Genomic DNA, 25,029 nt, shown 5'->3' with positions numbered 1-25,029 from the left:
GCAGGTGGTGGTCACCGTCAATGAAACTACCGAGAGTACATTAAAACGTCACAGATGTTTTGAACACCGAGCTACTGAGATGATTTGATTTGTGATATAGAACAATAAAAGGCCATGCACGCATGTGTGTAGCAGTCAGTCTCAAACTGAGCCTGGTTTGTCCCGAGCTGCCACACAAGTTTTACTGAGTGTGATTGGATACGTGCATAGGTGTCAGTGTGTCCAATTAAAGCTGTGAAGGTCTGTCTGGCCATTTCACATACACACACACGCACACTCACACTCACATTGATTGACAAAGCCCAGCGGAGGATCAGAGTTCAAGTGCTTTAAAGAGAGAAACAGATTTGCTGTTTTTCCGTCTCCCCATCCTCCTCACCCTGTTTACCTGATCACTAATGTTAGTCAGAGGAGAAACTAACTGAAAAAACACTGTATGATTTAATTGCCTTTGAGATTAGATATTAAAAAACATGATGCTGCTAAATTAAACGGAAGCATGCTTTTGAGTGCAGGTGAGAATCTTTGCGAATATCCCAATTAAATTAAACTTTGATTCTGAAATTTACACTTTATTCAATGGATGAAATTGGCCACTATGTTCGAGCTGTGTGAGTCTGTTTTCAGTCCATTGAACTGCAGTACAAAACCTGGCAGCTAAGCTAACTGGCCCTTTTGATGAAGATCATTGAGTGATAATTTGTGGGAGCACACTGCTTTTAATTTGTAAAAGGAATCTGCATTAGACCCTTTTCACGGCGGACATTTTGACTTGTCAAAGCAGGAAAAGCACAGGTGGAATCAAAACTAATAATGGCTGCTTTCCATTTAGATGAGCCAGGCTCTTTTAAATTCATGCTCTCTCACTGACGTACACCTTTCACATCTTCCACAAAAATACACTGTGCGATTCAGTTTCATTAGGATACCTGTGGTTAAGGTTAATAGCCCCTGCCCAACCTCGCACTCACCATCACTTGCAAATTAAATCACCTTTTGAGCCCGTTCTACCTCTGCACACACTCCCACTAAGTGCAGCGACAATAGCAGCCCCAGCCTACTCCGCTTAAACAGCTGGGTAATTGCAGCCATCATTTGAGTGGCTCATATTATAGCTGAGAGGCGATGTGAGTGCGCCGTATATGAGTGTGTGTTTGTTCAATAACTTGCGCTTGTTGTTCAAAGTGGATGAATGGTGAGTGTTAGTTCACCGCTGTTGAGCGAGATGAGAGCGAGAGGCGGACGGAGCTACTATTAAGGACGATAATAACTCCCCTTTCAACAGCAGTTACTCAGATGACATCAGAGACACTGTTGAACAGCTATAGAAAGATAGAACAAGGCCTCTGTGGATTCAGTGCACTCTTCCATTGTGAAAACATAATACGTCATTGTTACAATTATTCCGCACAAAAACATCTTCAGATTTTAATTTCACTGATTGCTTGGATTCACATTCAGCTGCATGTTTCTGTTTAACACTGCTCTGCCTGCATATTAGATTAATTTTCTGACACATAAATTTACTATAATGATAATGAGGTGAGGGCTCAATTTTTTAAAGGCTTTTTGTATTGTAGCTACACTATAATTATACACAGCTGTGGAAAAATGATTCAGATCACTTATTAAAATAAAAGCAGCAGTGCAACAATTAACACAGTTGTCAAATGTTAAGTAAAAGTCCTGCATTCACAATCTCACTTGCATTAAAGTATGGTAGTATTATGAGCAAAATGTAAGTAAAATTAAAAAAAAAGTTTATTATGCAGAAAACTGGCTCATGTGAGTTACTCTATTGTTATTACTGATGCATTAAAGTTGCATTATGTGACATTCAAAGTATTAATATTGCAGCAAACCATTATTTGTTATGTATAAATATAGAGGAGTAATGAAGCTCTAGGGGAACTTCAGTCATGTGTACCCTTCACCTCTACATTGCCACCTAGTCTACAGATTCATCAGCCTCATCTGCCTCAGCAGTCAGCAGCCTCAAAGTCATCAGCCACCACCACCAACAGTAGTCTGGTTTCCATCCACCTATTTTTATTCGCATTTTCAACATTTGCGAAAAAAAAAAAAACTTGAATGGAAACGGCAGAAATTCCAAAAAAGGCTGAAATATCGCAAAAAAAGTTTTTACATTTGGAGGGGGTGGAAAAGTCAGCGTATCGATATTAGGAAAATGCGACTTTTGGCAATGGAAACAGATTTAGCGAATAAACGATGATGTAGGCTACCGGATCCTACTTCTGCTTCACACACACACCTGTGTGAACTTAGAGAGAGGTAGGCTAATCACTCCAGTGTCAGGTGAGTGTATTTCACAACTTACCTGAATAGATGTGTTGAATACCGCTGCATCATGTGCGCTGCCTGGTGTACCAACACAGACATCACGGCATTATGTAGGCTATGCTGACAACACTGATATGAGTGTGATGAGAGCTCTCGCAATAGCCAAGAAGTTCCCAAGGAATCTCTCCATCTTGTCGTAGTCATGGATGTGCCGGTAGTTGTTTACATCAGTTGTGGACATGAGACGCTCTCAATGACGTCATATCACGGCGCCCTCTTCTTCTACGGGTGTTGTTTTGCATTTTCATTTTTCACGAGAAGCCTACTGCTCGACCTGTTGACTCCCAATACTTGTGAAACAATAATGAATGGAAATGTGCATAAATTTGCATTTTCTTTTGCGCATTTTCATAAAATTTGCTTAAAATTTCTCCTGTTTCTTCTTCTTCTTCTTCTTCTTCTTCTTTGTTAAGAATTTAGCTTATTTTTACTGCTTGCATTGTTTGAGATAACGACAGATCAGTAATTAATAACAAATAATCACATAAATAAACAAAATAAACTTATACGATAATTTCCAAGGAAAATTAATGACTGATTAATGACTCTTCAGTTACTTATTCGGGATAAATTACTTGGCAATTATAAGTTTAATTATTTGTGTTTTAAAGAAAATGTTTGACTTCTTTATTCCCAATTAGTTGCGGGTTTGTTTTAGTAGGAGACAAATGATAGGATAATTGTTTTTAAATTTCAATTTTTTTAACACAATATACATCAATGCAATTTGTTGGAATTTTATTTTTGTATTTGATAAATTAGAGGCTGATTAGTCCAGATTTCCAGGGTTATTGAGTTTTGTATGTAAAATCTTAAGACTCAAAGAAACTAGTAACTAAAGCTGTTAATAAATGCAGTGGTGTAAAAAGCATATTTCACTTTGAAATGTAATAGAGTCAAAGTATAACGGAGCATAAATATTTAAACCCAGATAAATTACAAGTATCTCAAAGATTTACTGAAGTACATTATTATAATAGCACTGATTTTTGATGAATGCATCTGGAATGTGAGTAAATTATAGCAATAAATCACACTGTGTTGCTACAGAACAGTTTTTTAGGACTGAATAAAACCCTGACAGCTCTGTTTAAGTCAGATCGAACTCAGACAAACTTTCCACAGTTTGGTTTAGGTTCAGTAGCGACACGTGATGACACATTGCTCCTGCTCCCTCTTACAAACACACACAAAAAAAAAGATTAAGCGTGCACTGTCGTCACTAATGAGCTCAGCTACTATAGCAACAGGGCTACAGGGAGAGGGCTGCTAATTAGCTGCTTCCTCATTCAGGTACGCTTCATTTGTGGACAAATGTGAAATGCACCTCCGACAGTGGGCTCCTGTGTGTTAGCGTGCATTAAAATAAGCATTATGTCAGAAGGATAGTAAAAAGCAATGTGCTGTGAAATGCTGCAAAAATAAATCATCCCATCTTTGTTTTTCAGACTTTCTTTCTCATCATGTGGGGAACAACTAGGATCCACTGAACCAGGAGGGAGCAGTTGCAGAAAACGGACGCACAGGAAGCAACACAACTCATCTTCTCTTGAATTTTCCATCATTTGGATACGGAATAACTCTTCTTCCACTGCGCTGTACGCAACTGTTTTCACAGGAAAACAGTGAAAGTACAAACGTATCAAATAGAGAACATCCATTCTTTCCTTTGACTGTGACCCTTGACCTTTAGCTGTCAGCATGAGCGGTCTGGCAGGGAAGCTAGACCCTCGGAGGATACAATGGGGCTCGGCGTGGAACACCTTTACATCCCGCGTCCTGAGGACCAAACCCGTGGAGTCCATGTTGGATTCAGCCATGTCGGGCACTGGCGCACATGGGACCAGACTGGCCCGGGTGTTATCTACGGTGGACCTGGTGTCGCTCGGCGTGGGCAGCTGCGTCGGGACAGGGATGTATGTGGTCTCGGGGCTGGTTGCCAAGGAGATGGCCGGTCCTGGGGTCATTGTGTCCTTTATTATCGCCGCAGTGGCCTCCATACTGTCAGGTGAGACTGGAGCAAATGCACACATGAATATTGTGACTTTTTCTCATACTGTCTCTCCTGCTCACACACACACACACACACACACACACACACACACAATGCTGACTCTAACATCTCATAGGCCACAGTATGAAGGTTACTGTCATTCTTATCTCCATTACAGCGATATGATTTATATGAAGAGCCCTTTAATACCTACGCAATTAGAACAAGGGCAAAGACATAATACGGGCGAAGCTATAATGTGAAATGCTATCAAGGGATATTTTATTACTGCCTTAATGCTCCTATCAATACCTTTAACTCCACCTTACACTTGGATGATAATGCACTCGTATCACTGATGTGTGTGTATGAATCTGTGTCTGTGTCTGTCTCCTCCTCCCACAGGAGTGTGCTATGCAGAGTTCGGCGTGCGGGTGCCTAAGACCACAGGTTCGGCCTACACCTACAGCTACGTAACCGTGGGCGAGTGCGTTGCGTTTTTCATCGGCTGGAACCTGATTCTGGAGTATCTGATCGGCACAGCGGCGGGAGCGTCCGCGCTCAGCAGCATGGCAGACTCGCTGGCCAATCACAGCATCAGCAACTTCATGATTTCACACATCGGGACGCTCAATGGCTTGGGTGAGTGGAGGAGGATGTGTCTGCCACAGCTGTTGTTTTACTCAGAAAAATGAAAGGGGAACGATTAGGCTCAGTTTCAGGTTTCTACTAGAACATGTTAACAAGAGTTAATGTTCAAAAAACACTATTTTAGCGCCTGTCTCTTTAAAGTTGAGATGAAATGAAAATGCTCTTTTAGATCACATTCCCAATCATATTGTAGCCGGGAAATCCAGACCCAAATCTAGAAAGATTTAGGGTCTGGCTATGAGTAATGCAAATGGCCCAACTTGACTCTTACCATATCTGGTTGGCAAAACAGCAAAAACGTCTTTCTTGCAAAGGAAAGATTTGAGCGCCGTCTTCTGTTCCTCTTTTAGAGAAAAAGCCAAGTCTAACTCGTTCATTGTAGCAGCCAAAGCTGTTTCAAACAACTGGTGTTCATCCGTAGCCATCTTGCAATGTTTACTGACTGATTCCGGACTTCGTCGTCGCAGCGCTGTCGTCATCTGTTTAGCTCACCTCAGATACACCGACTTCCTTTTTCGTCATTCTTTTATCAAAATTCAATTATGTTTTCTTCTTATAAAACAAAATACGATAGTCCATACTAGTTTATTACCAACATAAGGATTCTTATCTGGGCAAACTAAACCAGTGGACCAAGGTAGCTCTAAAGGTATGGCTTAAAACCTGCAAAAGATTTCACCTTGAGAAAATATGGCTTTTGATCCAGAGTTTATACCTTCTAGTCTAGATAAGCAGCGGTTTAAACAATAGGCACATAATGTTGTGACAGCTTACTCCACCTAATGGTAATGACTTGCAGTCTTTTGACCAGATTTCAAACCTTTATAATCTTGGGGGAAAAAAAATTCTTTTTAGATAATTCCAGGTCACCCAATTAGACTGATATATTCACTGAAGTATATAAGAATAAAGGAAACAAACATCTTGTATCATGAATGTATAACAGATTGCAAAATTCCAAAAATGACTCCACTGCCCAGGTCAAACTGAGGATGATTGCAATGATATTTGGGAGGGACAAGCCAGGACCACCAATTCAAGATCCTGGCGGAAGTTCTGCTGGAAAAAACACAATACGATATTTTGTGACTCCAAAACTGAAATTTATACAACAGGAGTAGCAGGGGCGGGATGAATGCTGGAGGCTGTGTGGTTAATCAATGGCAGATCATTTTCATATTTTTTGGGGATGCCCACTAATCTCTCCATATTGGCAAGAGATTGCCAAAGAAATAAGGAACATCTTTGGAATAGAAGTTGATTCTTCTACTCTCATAATGTACTTGGGTAAACCCCAGACAATCTCATGACCCAGGACAAACACCTTACTTAAGTACTTCTGGCCACAAGCAAGAAAGCCATTATATGGAGGTGGCTGCGGGCGAGCCCCTTTTCAAAGGACGATGAAAATCACCTTTTCTCTAAGACTACGACTTGATTAATATGTAGAACATTGGACAAAATGGACTGTATCCACAAAGGGATGTAACCTATTGACTGGTTAGTTGAAAAATCCTGTTCTGTACCGTTGTGTGGGTCTTACCAACCCTTGTCCCCCAACAGTTTTCTGTTGTGTTTTCTGTTGGGAAAAAAAATCTAATCCATAATAAACACAATAAATGGCCAAACATTTATAGCTAATTAAAAGTGCTCACATTTACAAGGGAGAATGTATTCTCACCAGCATATATTTGAGTTTGTTTGATTGCACTAGAACAGTAATTGGAGCCTTTGAGACTATTTTTCTCCACCTGCTACCTACAGTTTATCATCTGTCACTCAGCTGTCAGCAAGGATTGCTTCAAAAGCTATAAACAGACATTAACCCAGGTGACCTCTTCAAAGAAATGACCCCTTTTTCTCCACACCTTCCACAAGAAGGTCACGGTCAGCTCTTGTGGATCAAATACTTACTTCTGTAGTGGCTTGAACCTGAGTGTTCCTCGATTGAATGACAGCTATGCCGATCTCTTGACCCACAAAAGCAGATTTAATGAACGCTGTCTTTGCTTTCTTTAAGTATTCTTGGAGTAGTGCTCATCCTCAGCATCAGAAATTGCCCTTTTCAACATGTAACAGAAGCACAATGTTGTCTATATCACCAGAGATTTCGCGATGTTGGCTCAATGCACGACTGAATTTGAATGACAGGACATACTTGAAATCCTGATAATAAAAAAATGACAGTAGCACCATCTGGGAGATCATCCAACCCATATCAGATTTCTTTTCCAGGGGAGCCTCCGCACGATGTTTCACTGCTTTCACTGGAAATCATGTCATTTTGGAAAATAACAGCAGCCGTAGCATCTTGGATTTCTAAATGATTCATGCAGCACAATTTTCCAGGTCATAAACCGTACCATGAGGGGAATGCCTGCTAATCTGGTGTAATACTATAGCTGCTGTGTGTGCCAGCTGTGTCTATCTGGGTGACACTGCCCTGACAGTCTCTTCCTGTTGGACACTATCAAAGCGCTGGTAGTGGTCACATGATAAGCAGCGTGGCCAGCTGTTCCACACCATAACGGAAAGTTAAATGTTTTCCTTTTCCTGCTGAGATAAACGTCTGTTTCTCCACACCATGGGGAAAGTGTGGAATTTAGCTCAAAATATGTCTCATTAGTTTCTGTATGTGCAACCACCTGTGTGTATTTATAAAGACTGAGTTCCTGTGTAGCACGTGCCTGGTGTAGTTGGGTTAAATAGTAGTTACTGATAATTTGTTTCAGTGCACATTCAGTGTAATGCTTTAGTGGGATAGACTGTTTACTAGACAAAAAAAAATTGTTTAGTTTTCATTTTCACATTGCTAACACAAATTTTAGAAAAAAAAACCTGAGAAGGTCCCTTTTTGATGTTTCAAGAAAATATCCGATTTTGGGCACCCATTTCGAGTGTTAACACTTGACAAAGTGGTTATTATCATTAGTTATCAGCCTCATAGATATGGGTAAGAAGGGGTCTGCCACACCTACCAGTAGGTCCAGTAGGTTATCAGCCCAATAAATAGCCATTATCAGTTGTCATTGGGAGCAGTTTGGTCAGGTTTCACTTTCAGGGTTCTTTCACAGCTTTGCACCCTGTTCGACTCAGTTCAATCGAACTCAAGTTCGTTTGCCCCCTAACTGCGGTTTGTTTGGGCAGGTGTGAACACAGCAATCACATTCGGGTTCGCACAAAAACAACCAGACCAAGAGGTGGTCTTGGTTCAGTTACAAACGAACTCTGGTGCGGTTTGTTAGTGGTGAGAACATGTTCTGACCTGGATCTGAACCAACTGCAGTCACATGACACATTGTTCGGGTTAAACACGAGCATGTTACAGTCCTGGAGGATTATTAATGTGCACCTCCCCCTGTACTGCCTTAATATGCACATTCAGCACATCCAGTGCATCAAAACATTGTTTTCTAGTTGGAGCCGCGCCTCGTTTTCAAACTGTATGGTTTGACTAAAATGAACAGTGACAGCAATATAGTCCACGATGAGCAGCGCTAAAATCAACCTGCGTAGTTGTCCCTCCATTGTGACATTAGAAAGTGTCACATTTATCTTGCAAGTGTACTCTTCTTCAACGCTTTGTTTACTTCCTGGATTTTTCCCACATGGAAATTCTGACCAATCAAGAGCAGCTTTCTTGCGCAAGACATTTGATCTGGTCCACTTGTAAATGCTGCCGTGAGAACACGAACCACGTACTTTGGAGCAAAATTAGTCCCTGATTCGGACCAAAGCAAGACAACTCCAGGTCTGAAAGCACCCTTGTTAGGTTTAGGCACCAATTCTACGTGGTTATAGTTACAAAAAAGGTAGTTTGGGCAAAAAAAGTTTGTTTATTACATAATGTAATGTGACGAACAAACATACATCAGTCAAAATAAGTCAACCTTGACTTTTGGATTCACATGGGACACAAACCTCAGTCTCTTGGGTCATCGTCCTGTGCTTCTTGACCCATCCATCAACCTGACTAGCGTTACATCACCTGACTTCTTCTGAATCTTTTTTTGTCTGACATTGCTTTGTAAAATCTCAATAATTGCTATGGTTCTTGTAAAATTGGTCTTAAATTGAATTCTGAGCGGCACTTAAAAAAAAGTCTTAAAAAGTCTTAAAAACTACTTACCTTAAGCTGAAGGAACCCTGATAGACAGAAAACAGTCTTAACTCTGATAATCAGTTGATCATTTGTTGGCAAGCAGACACTCTCAGATATGATGATTTGCTGTTTTACTCTGACCTGTGTCATTTCATTGTGCAAATTTTATGCATTTTGGTGAGTCAAAACAAGAAATTTTAAGATTCCCCCTTAGGCACCGGGACGTTAAGATGAGCAATTTTTTTTTTTACAATTTTTACAGTCAATTGATTCATCTGAAGAAAAAAAAATGAATACATGAGTCAATGACAAAAATCTGTTTGTTTTTTTTCCCAAGCAAATGTGCATCACCCACCACCAAGGTGCTTGGATCTCACAGATACAATTTGTACAACAGTGATATCTCTGTGTGTGTTCATGAGTGTGTGTTAATCCTAACCCTATCCTTTAGGTAAAGGGGAGCAGTCGTACCCGGACCTGCTGGCGCTGCTGATTGCTCTGCTGGTGACGGTGATAGTTGCTTTGGGAGTGAAGAACTCGGTGGGCTTCAACAACGTGCTGAACGTCATCAACCTCATCGTGTGGGTGTTCATGATGATCGCCGGGCTGTTCTTCGTCAATGGAGAGAACTGGGACGAGGGGAGATTCCTGCCCTTCGGCTGGTCGGGGGTACGCACGCACACATGCAAATACACACTCATATTTAGAAAGACTCGGTCTGCTTACGCTCTATATATAAGCTATCATTTCTCTTGCTTCTGTTTTGATCCAGGTGATGCAGGGTGCAGCCACCTGTTTCTATGCCTTCATTGGATTTGACATCATCGCTACAACAGGAGAGGAGGCCAAGAGTCCCAACACCTCCATCCCCTACGCCATCACTGCCTCACTCATCACCTGCCTCACTGCCTACGTCTCTGTGAGTTAGACGAACTGTGTACACAAACACAAACCGTAAACACATCATTTGCCTCCCTTTGTTAGATTTCAGAGGCAAAAGTTTGGCATGAGGATGCAAAACACTTAATCTTGTTACTCAAAAGTATCACTACAGCAACTAAACCCAGTGTTCATGGCTGATTTGAGTGGTTTTTGGCATGCTCAGTGTGGTAATGAGGTGAGATAATGACTTGGCTCACCGACTCCGATGTTAGAAAATATAATTTTATTTCATGGATGAATATGATCACATTGATTGTGGGAAGACAGCAGGCAGCAATAACAGTTTGTAATTCATACACCCACAGTTTTAAACATTTTGAAACAAAAGACATGCAATTTAATCAGTGAGTTGTGAATTTCAGTTCACATTTTGTTCACTTCACTTATCCCTAATTGTAGTTTTAAAGCCACAAATGTTTACCTACATCTGTTTGTGTATTTGTCATCATTCATGTTTATGCGTTCCCTTCAGCGTCACCTTTGAGTTCTTTTCAACGTACATGTGAATCGCAGAAAGTGTTACCCCAAATTTTGAGGAGTGTCTGACAGCAGGACGGAAAAGATCAAACATCAAGATCCCCCCCCCCCCGTGCACGCTCCAACTGTGTGGGTGTGTGTCTCATCTCCGATCTTTACGTTTTCAGCTCGCACAGCCTTCCAGATTCCTGACTTTGACACGTCTGTGCTGGATGGTTGTTGCTATGGGTACCGTGTAACAGGAGCCTATCAGGAGGGAGAATTTTTTCAACATCGCCTGGGGCCATAGATTGCATCAACTTCAAAACTCAACTACTTCTCTTTGAATACCTCGTCTTTCTCTCTTCCTCTCCGTCTCACAGTCACATCTGCAGTGTGTTTCTCCAAATAAACCGACTCTCCTGCCGCAAGATCTATTTTCTCGGCTTCTCTTAATCTCCATCTTTCTTTCATCTTTCACTTTGTAGGCATCTTGGAATAGCTTGTTTGCTCCCATCAGGGTCCTCTAGCTTCTGCGGTTTAAGATCAAGAGTCACTTTAATCATTAGGCACATTAAATGTCACATATTTTCTCAGGTGGCGTTCACAGTACATTTTAATAAGAGACTTCATCCAAAATTGTTGAAATTAGCAGGGCTCTTCGATCAGCGTTCCCCTGACTGCGTTTCCAAGTTAAGTTTCCTCATATTAAATGGTTCTCAGTGTATATTTACTTAAGAGGGCAGTGAGGATGGTGCTTTTGGGAAACCCGCCCTCACAGTGGGGAGTCACATGAATGTGAAAGCTGAAAATTAGCCGACAGCGAGCTAAACCCTGCAACGTACGATGCAGTTTGGGATCAGATTTGCTCTCAAACAAATATGTTAAACCAGGATTTGTTGTAGGAATCCCTCAGGATTAGTACAGCCCCCCTTCTGACTGGTTCACACACAGTGTCAAGCAGCCTGTGCCCAGATTGGACGAAGGGTGAAAGGGCACCAGGCCACTCAGAGGAAAATGATGTCTCTGTCTTCTGTCTTGCTCTCTGTCAGGGTTAGTCTTTCTTTATATATATAATTCCTCTCTCCTCCTGCAATCTGTTCATGCAAATCTCCCTCATTTGCAGCAGGGTATCTCTGACAGATGGCCCCGCATGATTTCACACGTCAGACACAAGGATCAAAATCGCACAAATACTCACACACACACACACTGAGAGAGAAGCTTGATATTTTACATGAGATGTGATGTGATGTGCGGTGTGCTGAACGTGCTAGCCATCTAAAGCTGGGCTGTGAGAATGTAGCTCAACACTTGTAAGTATTTATAGCCTAAATGTTTATAGCCTCAGTCAGATTATTCTGCTGAGGCTGAGGAAGCAGTCTGACTACAGGGTTCATTTAGCAGCAGATGGAGTTTGCTCAGTTTTGCACATTTCTCATTCATGTCAAAAGCTTAAAAGCTACACTTAAGAGGACATGTCTGATCTCTAAACAAAGTCCATTTAGTCCATTGTAAAGAAAAAATACACTTGACCAAAGTCCTGCCCTCTTTAGCTACAGTTGCTAGTTCGGACAGGAAAAGAAACATGGCAACTCTGGTTCTGTTGAGCTGGGTCCGGCAATGTGTATTAGATAGTTTCTTGGAATCAGGCAATATAGCTTCAAGCCAACAGCAAGGACTACATTGTGTGATGGAAGGATATTCACGATGGGATGCCAGATGGGGCAGCACTTAGCCTTACAGAGATAAGATTAACAAAGAAAGTTTAGTCTTCATATGATCAACAATTATTCGTGTCATCGTAAATATGTCAGCAGCCAACTTAGAGAGCGAAGCCTACGCCGTAGGTACGGCAACAATTGTCAGTGTTGTCATGCGTTAGCTAGCTAGCTTGTATTTTGCTTACATTCGCCAACATAAGCTGCGATAATATAATGTGCCATGATGATTATGACACCATACACAATACTGAGTGCTGGACAGAAAAACAAATACATATATATAATTTTCTTTTCAACATAAACAAGCCTAGCACATAAAACTAGGAAGCAAACTTGTGTCCGCTCAGGTGCTCTTTTGGGTGCGCTATTTCTAATCCTCTTGGGTGTGTTTGGCCTGGCAGAACATTTTGGATAGGCTCGAATGGATGGCGGCTGATATACAGTCAAAAGTTTTCATATAGAAAGCATCTGTTTTTGGTCTTTTAAAAAGGACAGTGAAAGGCATGACCCACCCTGTTCTGCCTTACTCTGCCTCTGATTGGCCTACCTTTATATTCGTACCCTAAGGGCCGTTTCATAGTCGACGCAGGCAACGCAAGCAAGCGACGCAAGCGACATGAGCAACGCACTTCTTTTCATAGTCAACACATTGAACGCAAGCGACGCGGGTGACACTTGAAATGCAATATATCGCTCGCACAATAGGGGGCGGCAGAGTCACCGGTACATTCCGGCTAGCTAGTACTGCTGTAGCTAGCTAGTACTGCTATTTTATAAGTGTTTCCTCCTCGCCCGCCATATTTCTTACCTGCTTCTTCTGTGAATAACAAAAAATGGTTGATTTCAAGTATGTCGCTTGCATTATCAGCCCCGCTGGCAGCGCATGGTATTACACGCAACTGCGTCGCATATCAAAAAAATGGACAACGCATTTTGAGACGCAAGCAAGCATAATGGCGGCCAATGTGTCTCGATGCATCCCAGTACATTGGCGTCTGCGTGCCTTTGCGTCGACTATGAAACGGCCCTAACACTAACCAATCTCACTCCTCATGCCTGAACCTAATCAACCAAATCAACAAAGGCAGCTAGTACCAGCCAATCAGAGGGAGAGTAGGGCGGGTCATACTTTTGCATCTTGGACAGTGTATGGATGCTACCACTGGGTCGCCAAATTCTACTCATATTTAATTATTTCATTGCTGTGTTATCTAACGTAGACGTCCTTACTAACTCTCCACTTGTATTTAACCCGCATCCATCCAGGTTTCTGTGATCCTGACTCTGATGGTGCCGTACACTGAGATCGACGCAGACGCTCCCCTCATGGAGATGTTCGCCATACATGGCTGTATGTTCGCAAAGTACATCGTGGCGGTGGGCTCCATAGCTGGACTCACTGTGTCGCTCCTGGGGTCCCTGTTCCCCATGCCCAGGGTCATCTACGCCATGGCAGGGGATGGCCTGCTGTTTAAGTCAGTCCACACAGTTATTATTTTTGTGTTAATCTAAATAACGTGCGCAGCTGAGTCTCAATCAACTTATTCTTGTGTGTGTTCAGGTTCCTGGCCAATGTGTCTTCCTACACAGAGACCCCCGCTGTTGCCTGTGTGGTGTCGGGCTTCCTGGCTGCCCTGCTGTCCCTCCTGGTCAGCCTCAGAGACCTCATCGAGATGATGTCTATAGGGACCCTGCTGGCTTACACTCTGGTGAGTGGATAAGGATGGTGGATGCATCCATAGAGACCATATGGGGATTTTCAAAGTCCAGATGAGTCACTCAGTGTACTACAGGTATTTATTCTGAATCACTTAAATGTTCATTCCTTGGCATACTGTAAATCAGACTTGGTGAAAAAAGGCTCTGCTCTGAGATGGAGCTCTGGAGAAACTAATCCCTCCAGCATATGAATCATACAGAATTATGCATTGGCTGTAAACATAAACATCGGGTCTTAGCTGGTAGCCGAATAACTGAGATATCAATGAGCCACTGGTGCCAATGTATGAATGAAATGCTGATCACCAATCAGAACTAATGCAATGTTCCATATGCTCAGCGACCAAAGTCAAACCACATAAAATAAACCAAACTGCGGAAAGCTTTACATGCATAAGACCTCCAGACAGTGTTTTTTTGCAACAATGGATTCTTTCTGCTTGTAAAAGAAACTGTTCCTCCTCCTGGTCTGCAGGTGAGCCTGTGTGTTCTCCTGCTGCGTTACCAACCTGAGGGCGACATCCACGGCTTCGTCAACTTCCTCTCTGAGGAGCAGAACAACAAGAGAAAGGAAGGAGTCCTGGCCGAGTGCGAGAAAGACGCTTGCTCACCAACCAGCGAAGCAGACGAGTACGGAGGTCCGGCCACGAACACCTGCGGAGCCAAAAACCTGCCGTCGCTGGGTGACAACGAGATGCTGATAGGCAAACCAGATAAAAACGCCTACACTGCCAGCCACCCAAACTACGGCACAGTGGATATGACCACTGGCATCGAAGCAGAGGAGACGGAGGGCGGGATGTCCCGGCGGTTGAAGAAGCTCATCGGACCACGCTACTACACCTTGAGGATCCGCTTGGGCCTCCCAGGGAAGATGGACAGGCCAACTGCAGCCACGGGGAAAACTGTTACAGTGTGTGTGCTGCTCCTCTTCATTTTCATCTTCGCTTTCTGCTCCTTCATCATATTTGGTGAGAACACGTGAACAAATCACACATTAATTTACAGTATTGTGTCACCATAAATTCATTGTTTTGTTTTCTCCTCTCCTCCAGGAGCGAGCAGTATCGGCGAGGGGCGCTGGTGGGCTTTGCTGCTCTTAATCTTCTTCATCATCTTCCTCTCCCTGCTCATCATCATCATCCTCCAGCAGCCAGAGAACCCCAAGCGACTGCCCTACATGGCGCCCTGTGTGCCCTTCGTACCTGCTTCAGCCATGCTGGTCAACATCTACCTCATGCTCAAACTGTCCGCCATCACCTGGATACGGTTTTCAATCTGGTGCCTCGTGGGTAAGCCGCCATCATGCTGAATCACAGTCTGGGTTTGTGTCTCTTATTGGCAGATTTTAAGACAGGATTTATGTTACTACTGTCGTCCTGGGCAGATGGGAAGTCACCCTGTTTTGATTGAAAACAATAGAGTGATAGATTTCATGACTGTTAAGATGAGTCATGTCTTATCATCTCAGCGAGCCAGTTATATCTAGTGCGCGTCTCAATTACTCGCTTTGTTTGTTTTTTTATGGAAGAACAAGGAAGTTTCATGTCACTTTTATCTCCTGCTGCAGTTGTATTTCGTCTGTGTGTGTGTGTGTGTATGTGTGCGTATGTGTGCGTATGTGTGTGTGTCCACTTGTGTGTGCAAATGCTCAGAACATGCAGTTCATCTTACGATTTTATTACTAGAGGCACTTTGTTTCTCTGGTTATCACGTCTCTCCATTAAATTCTCATGAACACAATATCACATGAACTCCTTGAGGGAATTTCTTTAACTTGGGCGCCTCACAAAACATTTCTGATCATTATTCGACGTCATAATTTAGTTACAAAAGGGATGGTTGGTCAGATACTGAACTGGTAAGTTAGCTCTGCATAAACAGGCAGTAGCCTAGACTGTATCCTGACATGCGCCTCCACATAAGCATAACTGCATGTTATTGCAACACAGACCTCCTGTCTATTTTTGTAAGCTGAAACCATTTCCCTCAGTGGAAACAAAGTTTTTATTTACTTTAATTTCACAGATAAGAAACAATGAATTGTGAAGACAATAAAGCCTCCACAAAAATAGCATTTTAAGTCTTGTGTGTGATTTATCCTGGCTTCATATGAGCAGAGGAAATCTCTGCCAGCTGCTAGGATAATTTACACAGTGGGAACTATCAATAGCCCTTTTTAAACAGGAATTGTGCAAATTTGCAGCAAAGCCCAATCAGTGTTCTTTCAGCATTGGTAGTATAAAAACAAAATCGGGGAGTGCAGCAAAATGCCGCCTACCTACTTTTGTTTTTACAGAATGCGCCTTTTTCGGGGCAATGGGGGGGCGTGAGCAAGTCACAACACATGTAGCTCAGCGTGTGACGTAAACAGTGACGTGGGAGGGAAGTCGCAGCTAGTCAGTCTTTCAGCGATTCTCTCGTAAGTCGGGCTGTTCTTCACCGTCCCCGTCACTTGACAGTTAATGGCCTCTTTATTTGTGAGGACAAGGAGGGCGCGCAATTCCTTGTCTGCCCTGTTGCTCATCTTTACAGTGTCTGTCAGGTTTGCGTTTCCCTCTTACTACTAGCTGCTCGCTAATTCCTGCTATCAGCTGCTTCCTGTTTATCCACCACCAGTGGCTCGCACGTGCGGCGTCATCAACAGCCCCTCCCACAAGTCATCAACAGCCCCTCCCGTTGCGGAAGGCTGCCTCAGTCTTTTTAAACTAAAAGGGTTCCGCCAATATGACTACCCTACCAGGTGGAAGATTGGGCACCTTGGATCAACTCGCCGATCTGGCTCTGTGTGTCTAAACGCTCACAGCTTGCTGGCAAAATGGCCCAACATTCCCCGAAGAACTGGCAGTGTAAAAGGGGCTATAGGCATGTTGTATACGTAGGGAAAACGTGTTTACTATAAGGCACTTGTTTTGTCACCTTATGAGTTTAAATGGAGCCAAATTTTGTGACATTACCTTTGGTAAATGTTGCTGTTGTTACTGGTTTCATATGAGTAGAGGAAAGCTCCGTTAGCTGCTAGGCTAATTTATGCAATTAAAATGTCATAGGCTTATGCTAATAAAGTTAGCATGCAGTATTTGTGGGGAAAACATGTCTAGCCAAACACAGTTTATTTCTCAGTGAACCTTCTGAGTTATAATGGAGCCAAATGTTTTACTTTTTTAAAACATTGTCTCTTTTAAGCCATGTTTTATGTGTGTTTTAGATGTTTTAGTTGAATCTATCAAAGTCACAGTCTCTGTGTAGAGCTTAATTTTGGGTGCCCACCTTGAAACTGTGATGACTGAATAGATATTCTATGCTTTCAGGTTGAGGATGTGTGTGAAGCATCCCTGTTTTGTCAAAACAAAACCCATATTACCTTTAATTAAATTCCTTCAGAGTCTCACTACATATATTTAATGACTTTGGACAGACGTAGATGTAAACTGAAACTGAACTGGTTGGCAGGGGCCAAACTGCGAAGTGGTAATTCTAGTTACTGCTTATGTAAAGACAGAATTAATACAGACTGGTGTCCAGCAGAGCTGTTTGTGTTCGAACACAAACGCTGTGCTTTTTTTTCACTGTGTGAGTAGGATTGCTGTATTGTGACTCACTCAGAGTGGGATGAATTGTATTTTTGTAGTTGACAGAGAGTTTACTCTTTCTCTGTGCTTTTACATTTGTTGTTTAGCTCCTCAAAGTGCCGTAAGCTTCGGGTATGTATGTGCATCTGTGCTGATATTTGTGTTTTTTCCTCAGGTGTGCTCATCTACTTTGGCTACGGCATGTGGAACAGCACGCTGGAGATCACGGCCAGAGAGAACGAGGTACACGCTTCCACCTACCAGCGCTACGATCAAGGCGTGGACGAAGGCTTCTGTGGCTTCGACGACGATTTCTACCCACCTACCACTGACACCTGGGGAGCGCCAGAGGGGGGATCGGGGCTCACCCCGCCCCCCGAGGCAAAACCCGACAGTGACGGGGCGCCAACAAAAGGCGGAGGCAGGACCATTGCCAATCACGGCCTCGCCGAGGAGGATCCGATGGATTTCTGAAGGGACTGACTCTGTGTTACCCTGAATGTACTGCCTTGTCTGCTGCCTGGGGAAAGGGAGGGGGAACAGTGGTGTGAGTGCATGAGTGATTGTTTGTGTGTGCGCGTGTGTGTGTGTGCATGCCTGCATGTGTGTGTGTGTATTTGTTTGTGCGTCTAACCCTTGGGCTAGATAGTTTTTTGGCAGTGGAATGGCTTTTTATTCACCACGCTCGGCTCCCCAGCTCACACAGCAAATGAGGACGTCAAGGTCAAGTGTCACAGTCACTTGTTATTCGCTTACTGGAGTTCCACATCCCACACAAACACAGATAGAAAAGTGCAGACGTAGCAGAAGATGAAATATAATGTGGCTCACTGCACTGTGAGCCATGAGACATTGTTTCTGGAGCGATCCTTTAACTGTACGTGTAGGAATTTACGGGATATAGGAGGAGAAGGTGATGAGCACAGACAGGGACGGATGAATCAGCACCTCTCTTCCTGTTTCAGCACAGGAAATTTAGATGACAGCATGCCAAACCCAAGCTATTTCCTATCTACAGGTGTGACTTTCTCTGCTCGTTTTCTTTTCGTGCTCTCGAAAAACCCAGAAACGTCCCTAAAAATAAAAAAAAACTGCTCTCTATCTGTCTTTAGATCTTTCCCTGACTCGTACCATCTAGCCCAAGGGATGAGGACCGGATCAGGAAGAGGGTGTTGATGTTTTCTGTCACAAATAGTACTTGGACTTTGCTTGCAATAGTGCCTTCATCTACTGTACGTGTATGTGAGTTTCTGATTATGTCCGTTTTCTACTTTAATTTTGCCTGTGTACGTGCGAGGGTGTATGCACAATCAAACTCCACCTTTTACATCGATTCTCACGTCTGTGTGTGTGTGTGTGTGTGTAGATATAAAGTGTGTCCTTCAGGTTGTTTTACTGTGTATGTGTAGATATTTGTTTTCCTTCTTCCCACTCTTTGCCCCAGCATGAAGCTCAAAATCAATCCACTCGCAACAAAGCAGCTCATGGTGCAATGTAACACACACTCGTCAGCCTGTCGGTGTACCTAAGGAGAGGAGAGAGCTGTGTAGAGGAGGAGGGAGAGGAGAACAGGTTGAATCCTAATTGACAACCTGCATGGTTTATTGTGATGAATGTCATATTTTCTGTGTGCTCGTCTCTCCGTTGATGCAGTCGTTGCTGTTTACCGGGACGGGGAAGGAATTAATTTTCAGTTCATTCAATTCAGAAAATGGATTTTCTGCATGGTTTGTATCTTTGCTCCCAGAGTAGGAAACAAAATAGGGACTGTACGCACATTATTATTGTGGGAGAGGGGTCAGAAAAGGGGAGGATTGATTTTCTTTTCGCTGTTGGGAGGGCAGGTTGGGTGAGGCTCATTTAATTTATTTCACTTCTCCCAGGTTTTTATTTTTCTGTATGCGACATTCAGAGCAGCAAACCCAGATGTAGCAGAGTAATGCTATCCTGAGCACATTACCTCTGTTTGGCTACGTGTGCATTTCTGTATCCTATTAGCTAGCTCACTGCTGCTGCTCTGCGCTGCACCCATATGGCGGTTACTGCTGATATCTGGATGGTGTCATTGTGGAAGTGTAGCGCACACCCTCCGTTTCCCCCGGGTTATGGCCAGTAGCCCTGTCAGCACTGTTGCTGTTGTTTAGTTTATGGAGTTAGCACCGTTAGCTGCTAGCCGTCGGTTTAGCTACCTCCATGTTGAGAACCGTCTCCAGACAACTCGTATGCTCCAAGTTTATAATATTTCCTTAGCAGATTAAAGTCTGGCTCAAACTAAAGGTGTTTTGGGCCTGTTTATCCCAGATTCATTCCTCCTGACAGTCAGAGGAAAAATTTGAGACCTCAGTCGGTGCTGTTCAGCCCTGCTAGTGTGAGGGGTTCAGATCCAGTCTTAAACCTCCCAATCTGCTCCCAAACCCATCGGGGCCGCCCAGATAATTTTCAAACGTTTAATATTTAGGAGTTAAATTCTGGGTGATTACAGTTATGATTGCGTAGTATTAGGTATTGCCAAGCATCGATAACATTTTAGCCCTAGGGGCTAACATTGCTAGCAACTACGACAGATATTAAAGTAGTTAGAATCTCACCTCCAGCTCTCACTGAAGAAACGGCGACCTGTGTTTACCGTGTCTCTCCAACTATTTTCTCATCCAGACTCGTTTAGCCTTTTACTTTTCTTTTGTCTGTTCTTTTTTTCCTTACCGCAAAGTTGTCGTACCACGTTAGCTTAGCTTCCTCTTTGAGATCACATGAGGTGGTGCATTACTCCTACTCTGCCGTGTTAATCTTAATATTGTCTTGTAGCGTGTGATGTGCCATTATTTTTAAATCTTGTAGTGTGTGCGCTTTTGACATTAGCGACGCTAATTTTGCGACGCTTTACTACTGTGAGTGAATGCTAGAATATTTTGTTTACTTGCTTCGTACATGTGAATAACTTGCGTCATGCGCGTGTGTAATCACTGAATTGATCAATTAACTTCCGCCGGTACGTCCTTGGCATCAAACGTCTCGCAGGACGGAGGATCTCAATGCTGATTGGCTATTTTTGCGCGAATTAGTCACTTAAGTTCGGATTTTTCAGCTCTCACGGATAAGTGTATGACGCGAAATCACACTACTTGCTTAATTTGTGTTATTCGCGCCACATCTTTTGCGTCCAGCTCGCCACCCAGCGGGAATTCACATCTAATTGCGTCTTTACATTGACTTTACGTTTAATTCTGGCACACATATTGTTTTATCTGCACCCAGTGTGAACACATCAGCCAAAGCCCAGTTTAAGTTATTAAGTAGTTTTTAATGATGAATTCAGTTGTACTAATACTGATGAATTATTTTCAGTTGCTGGGGCAGGGTATTTCAGTTTATGTCTAAGTCAAGGGGATGGTTCACCCTCCTCCCTTACAATAGTAATATTTGTACAGTCCCTAACTGTAAACAAGTTTTAATTTGACATTGAGTGAACTGAAATATAATCCCTCCTCTTCCATCTTTCTCTCCTTTCTCCTCCCCTCCTCTGCTGTTTTTATCCTCTACTTCCACCATTCCTCTGCACTTCCAGCCCAACTCTTCCTTCATCTATTCCCCTCCTCACCCTGCACTTGATATTCATCCGGCCATGTCAGCGGGGAGTTGCCACTCTTAGGTCACAAGTGATAGAGCAGGGATTGGTTTCCAGTCAGGATTTGAAACGGCAATCTGTTCATAGCCTGACGCTACATTAGCTCCGGTTTCACCTCAGGGTGTCTGCTATCTCTCTTCTGATTTGACACCGGAGCGTTTACTCCTCTCCCCGGCTCCCAGTGGTTCTGTTCCAACCCAGGCCCGAACCAGTCTGAGTGAGCCTCCCTGCTGCCCCTTCCTTGTCATGTAGCTAGTGTTGAAGTCCCACTCTTCACGTTTCCTACTGTTGCTGCACGCTGAAGAGATATTGTGAAAACCAATCAAATGAAACCATGATCCTGCAGAGCCCAGTGTGTAGGACATGTAAGCTAATGCTGCCAGATTACAGAGGTTTGATTCTACACTAAGAATGTATGCACTTATGGCACTGTAAGGGATTTTGGCAAACACCAAATAGCATACTGTTATGTTATTATGTTGAGGGTGGGGGCACTTCTACAATAGCTGCTGCTGTGTGCCCTGATTGTCCTCCTTGTTGTCCCTCTTGCCCCCCTGTTGCTGCATCTGTCCCTTCCAGGGAAGCCTTATTTGTCTAATGCACTAAATCTAAGGATGCCACGCTGAACCCCCACCCTACCTCTGCTCCGCCCACATCTATCCTCACTCTAAAAAGTTTCTGTCACATAGTAATAGGCCCTTTGGTGTCGTCCGGTGTAATGATTGTGATACCCAAAAACAGCCCACTGACAGAGGAATAACGCTCGTATTAAACGATTCTGCAGCTTGCCAGTACAGAGAGTAGTGTAGCCTTACTGTAGTGTAGTAGAACATAGTGGTGAACTGGTGTGGGCCGTCCTGACTTTTATACAGAAATTGGAGTGCCCATCAAAGACCAATCATGACTGTAGCTAAAATTAATTGATTGATATATTTTATTTTTAACATTTAAATAAAATAAAACAAAAACAGATAAAAACAAAACAAATAACAAACTAAAGGGACGGTAACCTACACAACAAACTCAAAAGAAAGAGGGAGGGAGGGAGTTTACCTTCTACAAGTGAAAGTTGCACATGGTGTATATTTTACAAGCTGATCCCAGGATTCTTAAACTCACTATATTCTAAATTCGACTACCTTTAGACCAACAAGAGAGATGTAATTTATAAATGCAGTATTTCTCATAGGGAAATAAAAATGTAAATAATAACTTAAAAGTGTATAACGTCTTTTTTTTGGTGTCTCGTAAAATTTCAGAAGGAAGTAGGCTTCATTATTTTCAAAAGTCCTAGCTTCAGCCCTGAGACCAACAATTTTGTTGCCTTTTTGTTACTATAATTAGTTCCCTAGGTGGTGCGCCGGGCTTTGAAGCCAATGTTCATAGCGGCCAAATAATGTAAGTGCATCTGTCACGTGGTAACATTTGGCCAAGATAGACTTTTTTTCCAATAGATTTACAATGTCAGAGAGACGTTGGTAAATCAGTAGATGCATTTTCTAGCGTCACAACCCCCGCAGAATGATTGGTTTCACTATCGGGATTAAATCCTTCCAGTCCGATAACATTCAGAAAATCTAGAGCAGTGGATTTCAATCGGGATGCCTATCCAGGTGTTCCATGGGATTTATTTGGGAATATTATTCAGTATTCAGCTGGGCCTGTACAAAAAGTTATGAATGAATTTTTAATTAACTATCAGCATTTTCCATTTCTTAACAAAGACGCAAACTCCAGCTAAAAAAATTGACTTCATTTAATTTTAAAACCTTGTGTGCGACACATCAAAAGCCCTGATTGGCAGCCAGTGTGAAGGATGATAACAGTTAAATGGAGAAAGCTGTGAGTGGGACAATGGATCGCGCATCAGAGAAGACGACCTACCACTGAAAGAAAAGACAAAAGTAGTAGACAGTGTCACGAAAGCTACCTGTCTTATTTTACTTATTTTTATCATCTTATGTCGTGGTAAGAGTAATAACACATGTTTTAGAAGCTATTGTGCACAGATCTACATACAGGTGTGCACAGAAAGTTTGGAAACCACTGGTCTAGAAGAGCCACACAATTTAACAATTTTAACCCCATTCAAGTTAGCAGAGCGCTTAGACGCAATTAGCCCACTTGGCTAGCATAAATCTCTGGTGCGCCTGCTCAGTGGGCCACACAGTACAGAAGCAGTGCTCGTTATTTGGATGATTTTATATTGAAATTAACTTTTTTGACTTCATGCCCCACTGAGCAACTTTCATAGGAATGAACAGGGCCCCGCCTCTAATGCTGTATCCAAGTCTCTTTATATATCCATGACCAGAACCTTGATCTGTCCTTTACTAAGTCATCTGCTTTAGTTGCCTAACCTTATAAATACTTCAGTCAACTTTTGTGACAGGAATGTAGAATATGTTTGGCACAAGGAATTACCAATATTTTTAGAAGATATTGAAGATTCTCAGTCATCCGGGTCATGATATTTGTAAGTGCTATTTCCAGGCAACTGGACTTGCTTCAAGAAACTCAAGCAAGTCGAGCTGCCTACGATATAGCACTGATGTTGCCATTGAGGTTTTGCAGAATTGTCCAATATCAACGTTTTGTCTGTGATAGGGTTGGAAAAAAACAGCACATCCCAAAACACTTGCACACTGTTGTATTTCTAATAAGCCAAAATCCCCTCTGTACCCACATCACCTCCCGACTCAGCCAAAAGAGTCCAGCCGTTTTGCATCCAGCCAAAACAAGACGGCGAATTCAGGCGTTGCCATGCCTCTGACACTGGACTGTACAGTCAACATACTATATTATCTGCTCTATGTGTGTGTGTGTGTGTGCATACGAGTGCGTGAATGCATGTACAGTATGTGTGCGTGTGTTTGTGGTCTATGCCTGCGCCTCAATGTGACCGTCTGGTGAATGTGTAGCATGCTCTCATGCACAAGGCCCAGACTGTATATGTTGTACTTTGCATGTGGTGACTGATCGCTACGAGACATAATAGAACACTAAACCAAACCAAACGCAGGCTTAGTTCTGATACCTGGGTACGCTGCTGGCCTCTGTGCTCAGGGAGGATTTAACTGGTGTATTACAATCGAATCAGCTACAACAGCGTCATTGTTCCGGATCCTCACGCAGACTCCCGTCACTTCTGTTCAGATTCAAACCAAGACCTTTCGTATACTTAATAAAATATTATGTTAAATGCCAAATGAATTCTCTGAGTTTAAAGAAGATTATTTGCTGTATGTCTAAGCTCGTGCTGTAATCTCCTCACCCAGGTATGGGAACCAGGGCTCCGTTTGAAAAGGGAGTAGAACATGTAGCAAACACATGGGTGTGTCCCTCAACCACTGACAGTATGCCTACTTCCTGTATATCCCTTTTCTCTACCACAACCTCTGCAAGCCAAAGTCCGCAATGTTTGTTTACTTTTCACATACAGGAGACCGTAGTTTCTTCGAAGTGAACACTTAAGATACAACAGAGCTAATCGTTTCTCTGGGGGGAGTCTGCTAATAAGCTAACAAGGAGATTTTTTTGTTCCTCACGGTGACTTTAGTCAACAGTGCAATGCTCATTTTTTTTTAAGAAATTGCTCAGTATTTCATTTAAAGATTAAAAGTATTAGTCTAGACGTCACAGCAGATCCGTTTGTCCAGCAGCGAAAAAGTACAACAGTGAAGGAGAAAAGAAGTATTTTTCTACAGCTGTCTCCCATCCAAAGGTCCTCTTCTGGGTAGGTGTGCACAAAAGAGCGGGGTGGAGTTATCAGCCTTCACTTTCTGTGTTTTTGTTCAATCACACGGAGGCCTGGGAGAAACTGCTAAAATATATTTTTACCAACCGTAGTCTCTAGAACGCTCATTTATAAACCTCGATCCTTT

The 25,029-nt window shown here is 42.8% G+C and overlaps 1 protein-coding gene across 3 annotated transcripts in view; it reads left to right on the top strand.

Annotated features, from left to right (window-relative positions):
- The window catches only part of slc7a14a (solute carrier family 7 member 14a), a 102,407-nt gene extending 77,669 nt beyond the window's left edge, over window positions 1–24,738 (top strand). For all 3 annotated transcript variants that reach the window (XM_049597194.1, XM_049597192.1, XM_049597193.1), the window contains 9 exons: window positions 3,810–4,369; window positions 4,760–4,996; window positions 9,559–9,776; window positions 9,880–10,026; window positions 13,496–13,704; window positions 13,791–13,938; window positions 14,424–14,919; window positions 15,004–15,240; window positions 17,696–24,738. In XM_049597194.1, the coding sequence (XP_049453151.1) occupies window positions 4,063–4,369; window positions 4,760–4,996; window positions 9,559–9,776; window positions 9,880–10,026; window positions 13,496–13,704; window positions 13,791–13,938; window positions 14,424–14,919; window positions 15,004–15,240; window positions 17,696–17,994 (2,298 nt within the window). In that variant the 5' untranslated portion in view covers window positions 3,810–4,062 and the 3' untranslated portion in view covers window positions 17,995–24,738. The remainder of the gene's footprint in view (window positions 1–3,809; window positions 4,370–4,759; window positions 4,997–9,558; window positions 9,777–9,879; window positions 10,027–13,495; window positions 13,705–13,790; window positions 13,939–14,423; window positions 14,920–15,003; window positions 15,241–17,695) is intronic.
- Window positions 24,739–25,029: the final 291 nt, after the last annotated feature.

This window comes from Epinephelus fuscoguttatus, linkage group LG14, assembly GCF_011397635.1.
Source record: "Epinephelus fuscoguttatus linkage group LG14, E.fuscoguttatus.final_Chr_v1".
In the NCBI taxonomy this organism is placed as follows: domain Eukaryota; kingdom Metazoa; phylum Chordata; class Actinopteri; order Perciformes; family Serranidae; genus Epinephelus; species Epinephelus fuscoguttatus.
The sequence above is the reverse complement of the archived record's forward strand: the minus strand, read 5'-3'. Positions and strand labels throughout refer to the sequence as shown.